The sequence below is a fragment of the Phyllobates terribilis genome, unplaced genomic scaffold, assembly GCF_046119375.1.
Source record: "Phyllobates terribilis strain yellow unplaced genomic scaffold, ASM4611937v1 Scaffold_85__1_contigs__length_6476398, whole genome shotgun sequence".
Classification (NCBI taxonomy): domain Eukaryota; kingdom Metazoa; phylum Chordata; class Amphibia; order Anura; family Dendrobatidae; genus Phyllobates; species Phyllobates terribilis.
Window position 1 is genome coordinate 4,685,932 of NW_027362845.1, and position 17,597 is coordinate 4,703,528.

The 17,597-nt window shown below is 41.6% G+C and overlaps 1 protein-coding gene across 1 annotated transcript; it reads right to left on the reverse strand.

Annotated features, from left to right (window-relative positions):
* Window positions 1–700: 700 nt before the first annotated feature.
* Window positions 701–17,143, reverse strand: LOC141197632 (gastrula zinc finger protein XlCGF66.1-like). The gene is made up of 5 exons (XM_073662715.1): window positions 17,020–17,143; window positions 16,488–16,637; window positions 16,179–16,358; window positions 15,972–16,095; window positions 701–780 (listed from the first exon to the last, which is right to left on the reverse strand). Exons 2-5 carry the CDS (start codon window positions 16,563–16,565, stop codon window positions 701–703), a joined length of 462 nt encoding a protein of 153 aa, XP_073518816.1. The 5' UTR covers window positions 16,566–16,637; window positions 17,020–17,143.
* Window positions 17,144–17,597: the final 454 nt, after the last annotated feature.

Genomic DNA, 17,597 nt, shown 5'->3' on the forward strand with positions numbered 1-17,597 from the left:
GTGGTATGTAGATAGAGATTAGTAATAGAGACTTAGTAATAACTTACAGAACAAACATCCGTACTGACCCTCTGTATCTATTTTTCACTATAAGACCCTCACATTGTGCACTAGGGTGTACTAATATACTGACTCCCCGAGAGTATGGAGAGCGCGTGGAGTGATAGTCGCCTGTAACCACTTCTCGTTTAGTAGGTGAAGTTTTTGAAGAGGTAAGATGTGCTTCTTGCAGGAAAATCAAAGCAAGTTTTTCCATCTGAAGATACTGAAAGATCACCTGTCTTTTAAAACTAGAAGAAAGACCCCTTACATTCCCGCTATTGCCACGGACCCCGCCATATATAATCAAATAGATAAACGAAGGCTCAGTCACTGTTGAATGTATGGGAGAATCCCACCTACAACTTAAGTCTCCTTGGAGGATGATTCAACCCCACTTAGACATAAAACAGTGATATAATCATAATAGAACCTGAAGAAAACAACATTTGTAAAGAACTGTCCAACAAGCAGCAACACACTTCTTCCCATATACTCACAGATCATCGTGTTTCTGAAGAATTGGGGTTTGTACCACAGGATCTTCAACTTGTAACATCCCGAATTTGATCCCGGTGTATTTGCCTCTCATTCATATCAACCCAGTGAAGGACTTCTTTTGAATAAAGCCCACCCTTAATTTGGCAGGGAATATCATTGACTATAGAACGTGCAGATCTCTCAGATGTTTTTTGATATCAAGTAATCTGGCTCTTTGTTTCTGTACTTCTATAGAGTAATCTGGAAAGATTGAGATTTTGGATCCATTAATTATTAGATCTGGGTGATCCCTTGCCTGCCGCAGGATAATATCTCTGTTCTGATAGTGTAATGTTTTAGCCAGCACAGGTCTTTGTGGAAGCCCAGGAGGAAGAGGACGGGTTGGCGCCCTATGAGCTCATTCTACAGCCTATAGGGGGTTAAGGTTTCAGGCCCAATTTTTAATTTCCTCCAGTTTTCAAAGAATTCAATAGGAGAGGAGCCTTCTATTTTTTTTCAGGCACATCAATAAGTGGTATATTATTGCATCTTGATCTATTTTCAGGGTCATCTGCTTTGCCAGCAGTGCAGATATTTGCTGTTCTACAAGCCTGTTTTCCTTGCTCATATCGGCTATCTGATCCTCAGGGGCGCTGACTCTGCCTTCCACTGCCCCTGCTGTTTTGTATTCTCTGCAGTTTGCGACGTATATCTGCTATCTCATCTTTAAGACCACCAAACTGTACATTCAAAACAGAGAGGATTTACATGTATGTCATCTTGGTGAAGATTAGGCTGTGGGGCAGTGAGTACTGTGCCACATGCAGTTTCGCTGACTTTTCACCCCTTCAGTAATGCAGCTGCTTCTCCCATCTCCTCTTCACCCCACTCCTCTGCTCCAGAGCCTATGGACAACTACGGGGTAGCTGCTATAAGAAGGTCACCGTCACCTGCTGAGACCTGTGTTTCTGTGCAGGCAAATCACTCCAGCCTGACCACCACTATCCTCCTCCTTGTCTCCCCTGCTCAATCTGTCTCCAGCGTGACAACCGTGGTGTCATCTTGGAGCTGAGAGCCGCTTCTCCTGCAGTCTTTCTGTGGCTTTCCCTGGTCATTTTTTTTTCCTGGAGCAAAGTACCTCCACACTCAGCAAGATATGACACAGTTCTCTATATTTTCCATCTATTGGGAGGGCACTATATGGAGATTGCTTATTATATATAAATACGAAAAAAAACTACAAAAAACTAAGTCTCTTTATTACTCACAGGATACTAAGGCTGGAACGCTATTAGCCAATAGAGTAAAAACCCAAGCGATTAAAGCTAAAATTCCCTTTCTCAAGAAAAGCCTGAATCAATCATAACTGTTCATAACTCCATTCCCATAGGTGGAGAAGAGTGAATATTCATTCTCTTTAGTAGCAGGCACACGTGTTCAACGAGCAGCAGCAGCCAGCTACAGCTACTGCCTGTGCCCCGCTCCTCCGCCGCCGTCCCCCCCTCCACAGTCAAAATGTATTATCCGAGCTATAAGATACACCCCCCACTTTCCTCCAAAACGTTGGAGGAAAAAAGTGTGTCTTATAGTCCAAAAAATATGGTACCTTTTAGGTACAGTGCAAAGGTCAGAAGGGAAGAAGCACCATATTGAAGTTCAGATTTTGTTGTACTGGTTTGAGGGTACCATGTCACTTTGGCAGAGCCGGTGAAGTGCCAGAACAGCAGACCCATCCCCATAAGAGACCCCATTTTACAAACTAAACTTATTAATGAATTCCTCTAGGGGTGCAATGATCAAATTGACACCACAGGTGGGTCACAGAATTTATACCATTGGGCAGTGAAAAAAAAAAAATTACATTTTTACCACCAAAATTTAGTGTTAGCCCCAGATTTTACATTTTCACAAGGGGAAATGGCAAAAATGGCACCAAAATTTGTCCCACAATTTCTGCTGAATGTAGAAATACCCCATATGTGGCTGTACAGTACTGCTTAGCCATACCGAGACTCGGGAGGGGCGGATCGCTATTTTCCTACTGGAGCACAGATTTTCCTAGAATAGTTTGCGGACTCCATATACAGAGCCCCTTACTGCTAGAAAAGCAGAATCCCCTCTCAAATTACCCTATTTTGGAAATGATAACCCCTTTTGGGAATTTATCTACAGGTGTAGTGACGATTTTGACTCAATGGGTGTTTTCCAGAAACAAGCAGCAGTGGATGTTGCTGAATGAAAACTGCAAACTGCCATTGTATTCCCCAGTACGGTGTAGCGCCCATACATTGTGCCCAGCTCGTGCTTCTGGAGACATGCACCCTTAAATTAGGCGGGTTGTCATCACTACAGAAATGACAAACATACAGTTATATGAAAAAGTTTGGGCACCCCTATTAATCTTAAGCTTAATGTTTTATAAAAATTGGTGTTTTTGCAACAGCTATTTCAGTTTGATATATGTAATAACTGTTGGACACAGTAATGTTTCTGCCTTGAAATGAGGTTTATTGTACTAACAGAAAATGTGCAATCTGCATTCAAACAAAATTTGACAGGTGCATAAGTATGGGCACCCTTATCATTTTCTTGTTTTAAATACTCCTACCTACTTTTTACTGACTTACTAAAGCACTTTTTTTGGTTTTGTAACCTCATTGAGCTTTGAACTTCATAGCCAGGTGTATGCAATCATGAGAAAAGCTACTTAAAGTGGCCACTTGCAAGTTGTTCTCCTGTTTGAATCTCCTCTGAAGAGTGGCATCATAGGTTCTGTCAAATGATCTGAAAACAAAGATTATTCAACATAGTTGTTCAGGGGAAGGATACAAAAAGCTGTCTCAGAGATTTAACCTGTCAGTTTCCACTGTGAGGAACATAGTAAGGAAATGGAAGAACACAGGGATAGTTCTTGTTAAGGCCAGAAGTGGCAGGCCAAGAAAAACATCAGAAAGGCAGAAAAGAAGAATGGTGAGATCAGTCAAGGACAATCCTCAGACCACCTCCAGAGAGCTGCAGCATCAACTAGCTCCAGATGGTTTCACTGTGCATCGGTCAACTATACAACGCACTTTGCACAAGGAGAAGCTGTATGGGAGAGTGATGCGAAAGAAGCCTTTTCTGCAAGCACGCCACAAACAGAGTCGGCTGAGGTATGCAAAAGCACATTTGGAGAAGCCAATTTCTTTTTGGAAGAAGGTCCTGTTGACTGATGAAACCAAGATTGAGTTGTTTGGTCATACAAAAAGGTGTTATGCATGGCGGCAAAAAGACACAGCATTCCAAGAAAAACACTTGCTACCCACAGTAAAATTTGGTGGAGGTTCCATCATGCTTTGGGGCTGTGTGGCCAATGCCGGCACCGGGAATCTTGTTAAAGTTGAGGGACGCATGGATTCCACTCAGTATCAGCAGATTCTTGACAATAATGTTCAAGAATCAGTGACAAAGTTGAAGTTACGCAGGGGATGGATCTTTCAGCAAGACAATGATCCAAAACACCGCTCCAAATCTACTCAGGCATTCATGCAGAGGAACAATTACAATGTTCTGGAATGGCCATCCCAGTCCCCGGACCTGAATATCATTGAACATCTGTGGGATCATTTGAAGAGGGCTGTCCATGCTCGGCGACCATCAAACTTAACTGAACTGGAATTGTTTTGTAAAGAGGAATGGTCAAAAATACCTTCATCCAGGATCCAGGAAATCATTAAAAGCTGCAGGAAGCGACTAGAGGCTGTTATTTTTGCAAAAGGAGGATCTACTAAATATTAATGTCACTTTTCTGGTGAGGTGCCCATACTTATGCACCTGTCAAATTTTGTTTGAATGCAGATTGCACATTTTCTGTTAGTACAATAAACCTCATTTCAAGGCAGAAACATTACTGTGTCCAACAGTTATTACATATATCAAACTGAAATAGCTGTTGCAAAAGCACCAATTTTTATAAAACATTAAGCTTAAGATTAATAGGGGTGCCCAAACTTATTCATATAACTGTATAGATGCTAAATGTGGTTTAGGCACACTGGGGCTCAGAAGGGAGGTGAGTACTTGGATTTGGGAGCGCAGAATTTACTGAATTTCCTTTGGGGGGGCGAGGAGCCATAGCGCTCTTCCAGAGCCTTTGTACTACCAATAACGTGGAAGCCTCCTATATTTCCATTGACAGATGACGGACCTGAGTAGGGACTCGCTTTTTTATGGATTGATTTGAAGCATTTTTTGGGAACATTTTACATAACATTTGGGATCACATTTATCCTGCGCTCTACGCTGAGCCCTTATATTGGGGTTTCCATGTAAATCTCCGAGAGACATGATTCAAATGAAACCCAGAGGGACCCATTAACTAAAAGGAGGCAGCAGAGTTACTCTGAACTCAGTCTGGCCTCAGTTCAGTGGTGTCCTTTTTTTCAGAAGTGCACAAAACTGTGGCAGACTTCGCTTTTATGCACACCTAAAAAGACGGACACCGCCGGATCACAGGCCGAACGGTGTCCACAGTGCCTCCTTCTGCCTCATTGTAGGGAATCTTCTGCATGGGGTTCTGTTTGAATCACGTATTTCAGAGATCTACACAGAAACCCTGGGTGTAACTCTGCGTGCTCAGCACAGAGTGCAGGATAGATGTGTACGGAGCCTTACTGAGATCTTTGGGAGGCAGAATGAACAAATCAGCAGCAGCAGTGTACTGTCACACACTAAAAGACGCTATTTATTGTAAAAACTAGTTTTTTTATCGCCATATTTTGAGAACTATAATTTTTCCATATTTCTGCTAGCAGAGTAATGTAAGGGCTTGTTTTTTGCGGGACAAACTGACGTATTTATTGGTACCATTTTCGTACACATGACATTTTTGATCACTTTCTATTCCGATTTTTGGGTGGCAGAATGAACGAAAAACAGCAATTCAGGAGTTGTTTTTTTTAAGCCATTCAGAGTGTGGTAAAATTAATAAGGCAGCTTTTTCTTCGGGTCGGTACGATTACAGTGATACCACATTTATGATACCATCTTTTTTTTTGCTTTGACGCTTTTACCCAATGATACAAACTATTTTATAGATAAAATAATTATTTTTGCATCACTTTATCCTGAGAGCTGTAACTTTTTTATTTTTAGGCTAAGGGAGCTGTATCACGGCTTATTTTGCCAGACAAGATGATGTTTTCAGCGATACCATTTTTCTTTACATTCGTCTTTTTAATGGCGTTTTAATCCACTTTTTCTTGATCGCAGCATTTAGGGGTTAAAGTACTGGGAGTGGTGTGGGCACTGCTCTTGTCACTGAGTGCCGGGTGTCAGCTGTCAGAATTAGTTGACACCCGGCGGCGATCATGCGCGCACAGTACCTACCGACCTGAACGTATGGATACATCCAAGGTCGTAAAGGGTTAAGAACCATCTGAGATAGACTTAGACACTAACAAAAAAAGAAGAATATCAGTTACACTAACTAAAACCACAGATAGACTAAACAAAAAAGAAAAAACAACCTTAAAGACAAGGAAGACAAATAAGAGGTCAATTATGTGACCTACTCAACCTGAGAGGCAGAAAACAGGATCTCAGTGGAGAGTATTTTGTCGATGCCGAGATAGGCCAAATACATGCCTAGGTCACCTCAGCCGTCTTTTCCTTTTTTCTGGAAGGGACGGTTTGCCAGTCATTCTCCCTGCCTCGTGGGTTCAAATTTTCCTCTTGAGGATGATCTGGGATGTTGAGGTCCCTTCGTCTCAGTAGGTCTCTACCCTCTTCGTATGTCGTGATGGAGTGCCAGGCATTGCTGTGGTTAATGAGGAGATATAAGGGGAAGCCCCATCTGTAAATGATCGAGTTCTCCCGGAGACTAAAGGTAATGGGGACAGATTCCTGCAAAAGCGAAGGCTAGTAGAGGACACATCAGAGAAAATCTTCACTTGGTTGAAGGTTTTGGGGAGTTACCCTTTCCTTCTTGAGCAGAAGAGCAGGTACTCTTTAACATGAAAGAAGTGGATTCTGGTTAGGACATCCCGTGGAGCAGTCACTGGAAGGTGTTTAGGGCACGGGACCCTAAGGCTTTGTCAATAATCATATCATGGCTGGAGCAGTCTGGTTATCATACCTGGGTAATGGGACAGTGCTAAATAAGGGCACGGGCTGCCAGTGCACTGCAGTCAAGGGGCAATCTTCTTCAGCTTCCAAGTCATGCCCCCCTCACTGTCAAATTTTAATTCAGAAAGTCAAAATCATTAAGAAATGGCTCATTTCATAACTAAACCTGACAACTTTTGAAAATATGTAAAACAATGTTACATGATCTGAAAGATCCTTGAGCTAGTCGGGTGGAAGGTCCTTCAGCTGCTCACTCAGGACAGGCAACCTCTGATGGTCCCGGTTCCTTCCTTTCCTGCACTGCACCAATCAGTTACATAAGTGTGGGGCTAGAGGAGAGAGAGCAGTTCTCTCAGTGATCAGAAAGGGCAGTGTCTCAGCGTTCTCCTCTGTCACAGGAAGCTGCCTCCAGTCTATAACACCCAATCACTTATTAGCAAGATTTGTTTCTTGCTAAAAATGTATCTTATAGGCCACGGGATCTGAGTATTAGTGCTTTTATTTAATCAAGGCAAACATGAGGAATGACAAGGGGTTGTGGTAGTAGTGGACAACCCCTTTAAGAAGATACAATTTTCAGTTAAAACATTCCAACATTCTGAACATTAAAAAATATTCTCCCCTGTGTGACTTCTCTGAAGTTTATTAAGAATTGTTTCCCCAAGTAAAAAATTTCTCAAATTAAGAAAATAAAAATGGTTTTTACCCTGTGTGACGTCTCTGGTGACTAAGAAGAGATTTATTCACAAAACATTTTCCACATTCTGAACTGGAGAAAGACTTTTACCCTGTGTGAGTTCTCTGGTGCCTAACAAAACTTGATTTCTGTGTAAAAGATTTCCCACATTCTGAGCATGAAAAAGGCTTCTCACCAGTGTGAGTTCTCTGATGTTGAATAAGACATAATTTCTCTGTAAAACATTTCCCACATTCTGAACATGAAAAACGCTTCTCCCCTGTGTGAGTTCTCTGATGTCTGGTAAGACTTGGTTTCTCTGTAAAACATTTCCCACATTCTGAACATGAAAAAGGCTTCTCCCCTGTGTGAATTCTCTGATGTTTGATCAGACTTGATTTATCTACAAAGCATTTCCCACATTCTGAACATGAAAAACTCTTCTCCCCTGTGTGAATTTTCTGATGGCCAAGAAGATGCGCTTTCTGGTTAAAACATTTCCCACATTCGGAACATGAAAACGGCTTCTCCCCTGTGTGAGTTCTCTGGTGAGTAACAAGATATGAATTCCAAACAAAACATTTACCACATTCTGAACATGAAAATGGCTTTTCCCCTTTGTGAGTTCTCTGGTGACTAACAAGGTCTGATTTCTCTTTAAAACATTTCTCACACTTGGAACAAGAAAATATATTCTCCGCTGTGTGAAATTGTTGATGTTTTAGAAAAGACTTTTGGAGGGGAAAACTATTTCCATATTTTGAACGTGAAAATGGCTTCTTTGTTTTAGGAGCAGTTCGTTTTTTAATGCTTATTTTGTGACTTTGATTTTCCTTAGTAGTCGGTAATGAATCAGAAGACAGGACCTGTTTCAAAAGATCAGATGACAGATCTTTGCTGTGAAGGGATGATGGTAAATCTGGAGTAATGGCATTCACTTCAATTGTATCCTGTGGGATCTCAAGATCATCCGATTTGAAAATTGAAGATGTCAGCTGTCCCTCTGATCTCCTGGTACAGTCATCTGCCAAGAATAAAACCAATTATTATTTTTGAATAAAAAAGGGTTAAATTTTATATTTTTGAACATTTCTACTTAAATTATCCATATCCTGTGCTGGGCTGATTGCAAGCACTACAAGTCAAAAAACAAAAAGCGAGGCTGCCGAGCGTGAAGAGGCTGGATTGAGCGTCCCAGAGGCTGCAGCTAAGTACAAAGGCGGCAGTAAAGTACATAGTTTAACACCAGAGCATAGTTTGGTGTTTTCCTTACTAACCTTCTATTTGTTTTTCTGCTTTTACTTGTATTGTTTATCACCATATAGTATGTGCTCCATGGGCAATGCTACCAGGTGTGTGTGTCTTGTGAGATGTATGCATGCTTTGAACAGCCGTTTGAGGGTGAAAAAGTCTGCGCTCGATGTCAACGAGTTACATATTTGGAAGCCCAGATACCGGATCTAAACGTGCAGCTAGCGACACTCAGGAGCATTGGAAACCTGGACAGGAGTTTAGAGCTCACTGAGATTGTGCTGGTTAGGGCCAGTGATATGGAGGCGGGTGGAGGTGGGGAAGACCAGAATAGAGAAGAATGTAGCTGGGTAAATGTTACAAGAAGGGGTAGGGGGAAAAGTGCCAGGGAGCCCAGTCCTGATCTGGCACAACCTAGTAAATATGCCTGTTTGGCTGATATTAGGATTGCTATCCCAGGACTGGGATCACTAAAGCAGGACGCTCCTAGCAACCAGGAAGATGACTGTTGTAGGAAGGAGGGTAATAGGAGTGCAGCAAAGACCAGACAGATGGTGGTAGGAGACTCTATAAATAGGCGGACAGACGGAGTCATCTGCCGCCGAGACCGTGAATGCCGAACAGTGTGTTGTCTGCTGGTTGCTCGGGTTCAACATATAGCGGATCGGATACACAGATTGCTGGGTGGGTTTGGGCAAAACTCAGCAGTCATGGTACACATTGGTACTAATGACAAAGTTAGAGGGAGGTGGAAGGTCCTTAAAAATTATTACGGGGAACTAGGAGAGAAGCTGAAGGCCAGGACCTCCAAGAAATACTGTCGGTGCCACATGCGTCACTAGATAGACAGCGGGAGCTTAGGGAGATAAACAAGTAGCTTAGACATTGGTGCAGGAAAGAAGGGTTTGGGTTCATGGAGACCAAGGCCGACCTTCTCACCAGTCCGGTGACAGGGAGCAGGTGGATGCTGGCTGACTTCAGTAATAATCTCTTTTACAATTAGATTTTTGCCCTAGTTTTTACTCAATATTTATTCCTGTACAAAGGACCTTTTTGAATTAATTAAATTTAATGTAATTGACTCCTGGATGTAATGGAATCATGTTATTTTGAAAAAGAGGTGATGTTTTGATTATATATAATTCATAGTCATTTTTAATCATATGAAATAATCATGTTCAAAAGGGGATACTTAAAGGGACTATGAACTATATGTAATCATCAGACCAATCATTCATTAGTTACTAAATATTTTAGTGACATATCTGCACATCCTGTATATGTTAATTCTGATAGATATATATCACTTGCACTTTATATTTATATAATTATATACATATTCCCTTTACTATATCCCATTATGGCTAATAAGTAATACATCATACATACTCCTCTGTATGCGTTACCCCCTGATTCCCTCATTTGAGCTTCATTTTTATCTTATTTGTATTGTTGTATGTTTTTTAATTTGTCTATGTCTGTGCCCTTTTGAATTTTTATTACATTAATTGCTATAAAATAAAAAATATTTTTATATGACTTTTTTGTCCAGTGAATATTGTTTTGTTGGTCTATTGATCTTGTGTTTAGATATTGTGAATTTATTTTCTTGGTAACTCTGAGAAACTCCTTCTGTTTTGTAGGATTTATTCTACTGTAGGGAAGGGCCGCATCTCAATGGGGAGGGAGCAGCTATGCTGGGGGGAAAATGGTCAGACGGATGGAGGAGCTTTTAAACTAGGATCTGGGGGGAGGGAGGGTATGCGTGCTTATAAGGGGATAGATAGACTAGACCAGGGATCTCAAACTCAGCTGGGCATATGGGCCGCACACGGAAAAACATTTAATTTGGGGGGTCCGCATTATTTGCATGACAAAGTGACATTTTTAGTGATACCATTTTATTTTTTATACACCTTTTGAATTGGTCCTCATCTTGCAGACATGGTCTCCCATCCAGGTTCCCCATATTGCAGACATGGTCTCCCATCCAGGTTCCCCATATTGCAGACATGGTCTCCCATCCAGGTCCCCCATATTGCAGACATGGTCTCTCATCCAGGTCCCCCATATTGCAGACGTGATCTCCCATCCAGGTCCCCCATATTGCAGACGTGGTCTCCCATCCAGGTCCCCCATATTGCAGACGTGGTCTCCCATCCAGGTCCCCCATATTGCAGAGGTGGTCCCAATATAGCAGGCATGGTCTCCCATCCAGGTCCCCTTGCAGACATGGTCTCCCATCCAGATCCCCTATATTGCAGACATGGTCCCCCATCCAGGTCCCCCATATTGCAGACATGGTCCCCCATGGCCTCTGATAGGCCGGCGGCTGATACTGGTATTGCTGTGCAGAGGGCCGGTCTCTGCGCGGCAATACACTGCACTACTGCGCTGATGTCGGCGGCTGCTGGAGAGAGCCATGATCGTTACGGGGTCTATGTGCCTGCGGGCCGCAAGAAGCAGCCGGAGGGGCAACAGTGTTTGAGACCCCTGGACTAGACAGAGAGAGTGGGACAGCAGGGGCAATAGAGCATCTAGGGTGGGGCTAGGATATGCAAGGAATGTAGGGAGCTGAGTAGGAGTAGCAAATGTGCTAATTGTATTAAATGTCTGCTGGCAAATGCAAGAAGTCTTGCAAACAAAATGGCTGAACTGGAGGCTCTTATGTCGGTCATGAAATATGATGTGGTAGGTATTACGGAAACCTGGCTGGAAAAAGCCATGACTGAAGCCATGACTGGGTGACAAACATGGAGGGATTACATTTAGAAAGGATAGGAAAGACAAAAAAGGTGGAGGGATGTGTATTTTCGTAAGATCCAACTTAAAACGTGTTCAATGATAACATTGGGAGAAGCTGCGACAATGTAGAGTCAGTTTGGGTAAATATACATGGGGATGGTCATAATGGAAAGCTGCTAAGAGGAGTTTGTTACAAGCCTCCTAATATAGCTGAACTGGTAGAGGACAAAATGATGGAACAAATTAAAAATGCAGCAAATAATAATAGGGTCCTTATTATGGGGGATTTTAACTATCCAGATTTTCAATGGGACACAGAATCTTCCAGTTGTGCTAAAAGCTACAAATTCTTATCCACAGTTCAGGACAATGACCTCTCTCAGCTGGTAGATGAATCAACCAGGGGAGGTAATCTGCTGGATCTGGTGCTGTCATATAGACCAGATACAATTTCAGATCTAGAGGTCCGGGAGCATTTGGGAAACAGCGACCATAATATGATAAGTTTCAATGTAATATTCAATAAAACATTTCAAAAAGGAAATGCAAAAACCTGAAACTTTAGGAAAGCTGATTTCAACAAATTAAGGGAAGAGCTTAATTGTGTAGACTGGGACCATGTCATGGTAACTGGGGATAGATACCAAACGTAAATGGGGCATGTTTAAGGAAATACTTTGGACTTTGCAAAGGCATTCGATACTGTATCACATAACAGCCTTATACTGAAGCTACAGAAGAAAGGACTTAGATGGGTAAGGAATTGGCTAAATGATAGGAAACAAAGGGTTGTCATAAATGGCACATTCTCTAAATGGGACATAGTCAGCAGTGGGGGGCCGCAGGGATCTGTGCTAGGACCAATTCTCTTTAACCTCTATTAATGACCTGGGGGATGGGATTGTGAGTAAAACGTCAGTTTTTGCTGACGATATCAAACTATGTAGGATATTGAAATCTGATCTTGACATTACGATATTGCAGAATGATCTGGATAAGATGACTGAATGGACAAACACTTGGCAGATGAGGTTTAATGTAGATAAATGTAGTGTAATGCACACAGGATGGAGTAATCCTATGGCTACATATACATTAAATGGGAGTATACTCAGGACTACAGAACAGGAGAAGGATTTGGGTATTCTGGTTACAAGTACTCAATGTCAAGCAGCTGCCGCAAAAGCAAACAACATTTTAGGGTGTATAAAAAGAGAAATAAAATCCTGCGATCCCAACATATTGTTACCCCTTTATAAATCACTGGTGAGGCCACATCTGGAATATGGAATCCAGTTTTGGGCTCCACATTTCAAAATGGATATTCAGAAGTTAGAGTCAGTTCAAAGGTGGCAACTAGATTATTACAAGGGATGTAGGCTTCTCATATGATGAGAGGTTGGAAAAGTTGAGCTTGTTTAGCTTAGAAAAATGACGGATCTCACTGACATGTATAAATATATGTGTGGTCAGTACAAAGGTGTAGCACATGACTTATTCCTTCCAAAGACTAAGGACCAGGGGGCAATCATTACTGGTGGAAGAAAGGCGATTCCGGCACCTAAACAGTAAAGGGTTGTTTACAGTCAGAGCAGTGGGACTGTGGAATGCCCTACTACAGGAGGTAGTAATGGCCGACACTATAACAGCTTTCAAAAAAGGGCTGGATGATTTCCTCGCTACAGGTAATATGGTGTCCTAGAGTTAAATTAGACAAAATGTTACACCTATAGTAGTACATTTGATCCAGGGTTCCTGTACTGATCGCCTTTCTCGGGGTCAAGAAGGAATTTTTCCCCATGATGCAAATTGGCTGAATGTATCCTTGGTTTTTTGCCTTCTTCTGGATCAAAAGATTTAGGTACAGGGATTTTAGTAATACAATAACAGTAATACAAAAAATAAAACTAATTAAAAATTATTTATGGTTATTTGTAATTGTAATAGTGCAGTAATAATAAAAATGGTAATCCATTTGTGAGGCCTAGTTCCAGTAAGTTAGTGTAGTGTTGGTATGGGGAGTACAATTGGGGGAGAAAGGTTGAACTTGATGGACCTAGGTCTTTATCCAATCTACGTTACTATGTTACACTATCTGACTTCCAAACAAGAACCCATGTATCTGGCTAATATCTTTCAGTACAAGGGCGCACACTCAGCAGCGTCTGTGTCCTTCAGTAACATGGATAAAATGGCGCTGAGGGAACATGGCCGGTTTTTATATCGAGAGGAAATGTGATTTCAGCAGCCAATTGCAGAAGCCCTTGTATCTGGACACTGTGGATGCTTCCTGCGCTCTGACTGGCTAGCCACGCATTCCTGACTTAAAGTTACCGGCTACAGGACAAAATAAATAAATAAAAAAATTACAAGCGCACCACTGATCTATCACCCCACTCATCTGCCACATCCCCCCGCTCATCATAAACAAGCACTATGCTAGCCAAACTGTTCAAAACGCTGTAGTTGCCCCGCAATCACGTTCCCGCATTTATTCCCCGAACTTTGCCGATTTTTTCCAATTTTAAGAAATTTTGCTGGCATTTCCGATCATGAATCCGAATGTGCCATATTCGTATCAAATTGAGGCTGCGTGCCCACAATGCGTTTTTCAAGCGTTTTTGCTGTGGAAACGCTTGAAAAACGCTTGGTAATACGTGCCCCATGGTCCCCAATGACAATCCGCATGTTCTGTGCCTATGCTGCTTAATTTTCCGCAGGGGATTTTATGTGCGGGAAAATCCGCAGCATCTCCATTATTTTTGCGTTTATGCATGCGGAATTGCCTACTCAATGCATTAGAAAAACGCATGGCAATTCCGCATGTCAAAAACAAGTGTTAGATTCCGCACGCGTTTTTTCTGGCAAGGAGATGCAGAAATGAAGCGGAAATTTTCCGCTTCGTTTCTGCATTGAGGGCACATAACCTTAGGTTGTAAGATTGGATTTCGAATAAATTCGCTCATCACTACTCACCAAGCTGCTTGCCTATTGTCCTGTAGCCAATCCCAGCCTTGTGCAGGTCTACAGGTGTCCTTAGACATCTCTTTGGTCTTGGCCATGGGGGAGAGATTGGAGTGTGATTGATTGATTGAGTGTGTGGACAGGTGTCTTTTATACAGGTAACGAGTTCAAACAGGTACAATTAATACAGGTAATGAGTGCAGAGTAGGAGGGCTTCTTAAAGAAAAACTAACAGGTCTGTGAGAGAACAGAATTCTTGCTGGTTGGTAGGTGATCAAATACTTATTTAATGCAATAAAATACAGTTTAATTATTTAAAAATCATACAATGTGATTTTCTGGATTTTTTTTAAGATTCTGTCTCTCACAGGTGAAGTGTACCTACGATAAACTTGCAAAATCAGCAGTGTATCAAATACTTATTTTCCCCACAGTAGCAGCAGCTATGGACGTCCATCACGATAGCTTCATCCTCATCGCTAATGCTATAATATGAGAAGTTCAGCTAACAGGCTCTAATGATTGGCATTATCTAGGAGACTGTCTATTGTACTATATGATTGCTGAAAAGATTAGGGATAAAGCAAGAGAATCTCTCAATATCCTATAACTGCTGCTATAAGCACAAGATAAGAGAAACTGCCAATGTGTCGGCTTCATGAATTTTAAAGCTTACCACAGTGAATTTATTCACAGTTCTCCTGAATAAATTGTTCTGTTACATAGAAACGGTAGGAAGATCTATTATCCTGATTAAACAAACATAATTGATATATATTGCAATAATCTTGAGTGACAAACTCTTTACTACTAATATCCTAGCTGACTTTCAGTTCTGGGACCATTGAGTCAATAATTTTTACATTTTGCTACTATATTTCTAGTTTTAATCGTGAAAAAATAAAAGTTAATTTTTACCATTTACTCCAATTGGATTAGTCTGTGAAATTTGGAAATATAAGTTTTGGAGATATATAATAATTTGTCAGAGCAGTGAATGGATTTACAGATCTGGGCAGTTAAAGGTCAGCATCTCCTAATCCCAGGGGGGAGGTGGATCCTCCAGGATGTAAGTTCTATAGAAAAGGGCTTTCATAATTCACAAAGTCATTTGAACAGTTTTCGGTGGAAGAGAATGTTGTACTTTAATGGAAAAATGGTGATCACACGACCTATAAAGCAGCCACAGCCGGTGACTGAGAAGAATCTGTGACTTTTCTACATTTAGTGGTTACTACTCACCTGGGTAGTCATATGTAGGAATCTCCTCTTTACACCACTCATCACCCCTCACATATGTCTCTGTAGTATTAATATGGGTCAGATCTTCACCCTGAAACAAATATTGTAAAAGTCACAAACAGATAAGAAGTCCCATCTATGATCAGCTCTAATCCTGCCATCTCCTACGATCTCATTACACAAGTATAAAACATATAATACTGGTGGATAAAACAAGACTGAGCACAAGACCTTCACAGCCGTCTACACATCATAGGGGAGATCTCATGACACCTTCTCTCCATCTACCTGATGATCCTGAGGAACATTGGGGTCTTCTTGTTTACAGTCCTGTGGAAGAAGAGGACGGGGACATCTCTCTGGTGTTGTTCTCTTACTGGATAAATCTGTAGGAAACACATACAGGGACTGAATTCATTCTTTACATACAGATAATTATAGGCCGTGTGTATTTAGTCCTGTCTATTACCTGGTGATGTGAGGGGCTGGGGAACCTCCATCATGACGTCCTTGTACAGATCTTTGTGTCCTTCTAAATACTCCCACTCCTCCATGGAGAAATAGACGGCGACATCCTGACACCTTATAGGAACCTGACACATATAATGATACCGTCATCCCCCCGATCCCTCCATAGCACTACTGTATAATGTCCCAGCATTCCCAGCAGTGTCACCTCTCCAGTCAGCAGCTCAATCATCTTGTAGGTGAGTTCTAGGATCTTCTGGTCATTGATGTCATCATGTATCAGGGGGTGAGGTGGAGGCCCAGTGATTGGGCTCAGGGGTCTTCCCCATCCCTCAGACACAGGTGCCTGACAGCGCTCACTAGAGGTCTTCTTCACTACTGTATAATCCTGGTAATGGAGAGACACATTAATAAATCTCACTACAGACATTTCCAGAGTCCTCACCTCTCCAGTTCTGTCCATCTGTTATTCCCATAGATAAGAATGATGTAATGTGACGTCATCAGAATCTCTCACCTCTCCAGTAAGCCGGAAGAGGATCTCTAGGGTGAGGTGTAATATCCTCTCCACCATCTTGTCTCTGTCCATAACCATCCTTGATGGGTAAATCAGGAAAATTCTCTTATATAGAAGATATTCACTGAGAGGGTCCGATATTGTAGAGACCTGAATGAGAAGAAGATGAGACGATGTAACATTATAAAAATCCTGTGTGATAATACAATTACTGGAGATAATAAGGGAAACATATGAGGAGATATATTATTTTACAGTATCTAGTTTTCTTCTTTACATCTAGTAATAAAACCTATATATTTTAGACCACAGACCACAAGCAGTTTCTTCCTTGGAGTCTGTAGCTGAATATGTTTCTCATAGACTCATCTTCCATAACGCTAATTCGCGTCTCATTTAAATCTTTATGACAACCCAAAACATCCAAATAACCCTGATCAAAAGTTCACATACCCTGGTGATTTTGGCCTGATAACATGCACAGAATTTGACACAAATGGGTTTGAATGGCAACTAAAGGTAACATCCTCACCTGTAACCTGTGTGCTTGTAATCAGTGTGTGTGCATAAAAGCTGAGTGAGTTTCTGGGATCCAGACAGACTCTTGCATCTTTCATCCAGCCACTGACGTTTCTGGATTGTGAGTGAAAAGAGTTGTCAACGGATCTACGAGAAAAGGTAGTTGAACTATATAACACAAGAAAGGGATACAAAAAAAAATAGCCAAGGAATTGATAATGCCAGTCAGCAGCATTCAAACTATGAATAACAAATGGAAAATAAGGGGCTCTGTAAAAACCAAACCATGGTCAGGTAGACCAACAAAAATTTCAGCCACAACTGCCAGGAAAATTGTTTGGGATTCAAAGAAAAACCCACAAATAACATCAGCTGTAATTCATGACTCTATGAAAACTAGCGGGGTGGCTGTTTCAAGATGCACAATAAGGAGGCAATTAAAGAAAAATGGGTGCATGGTCGCCAGGAGAAAGCCATTACTGTGCAAATGCCACAAAGCATCTCGCCTACAATACGCCAAACAGCACAGAGACAAGCCTCAAAACTTCTGGAACAAGGTAATTTGGAGTGATGAGACCAAAATTGAACTTT

Excerpts from the sequence above, each read along its gene's own strand:
- LOC141197632 (XM_073662715.1), bottom strand. The coding sequence starts at position 16,565 with ATGGTTATGGACAGAGACAAGATGGTGGAGAGGATATTACACCTCACC. Across the intron at positions 16,359-16,487 it reads TCTTCCGGCTTACTGGAGAG|GATTATACAGTAGTGAAGAA; the intron begins GTGAGAGATTCT and ends CTCCATTACCAG. Across the intron at positions 781-15,971 it reads CCAGCCCCTCACATCACCAG|ATTACTCTATAGAAGTACAG; the intron begins GTAATAGACAGG and ends CAATCTTTCCAG.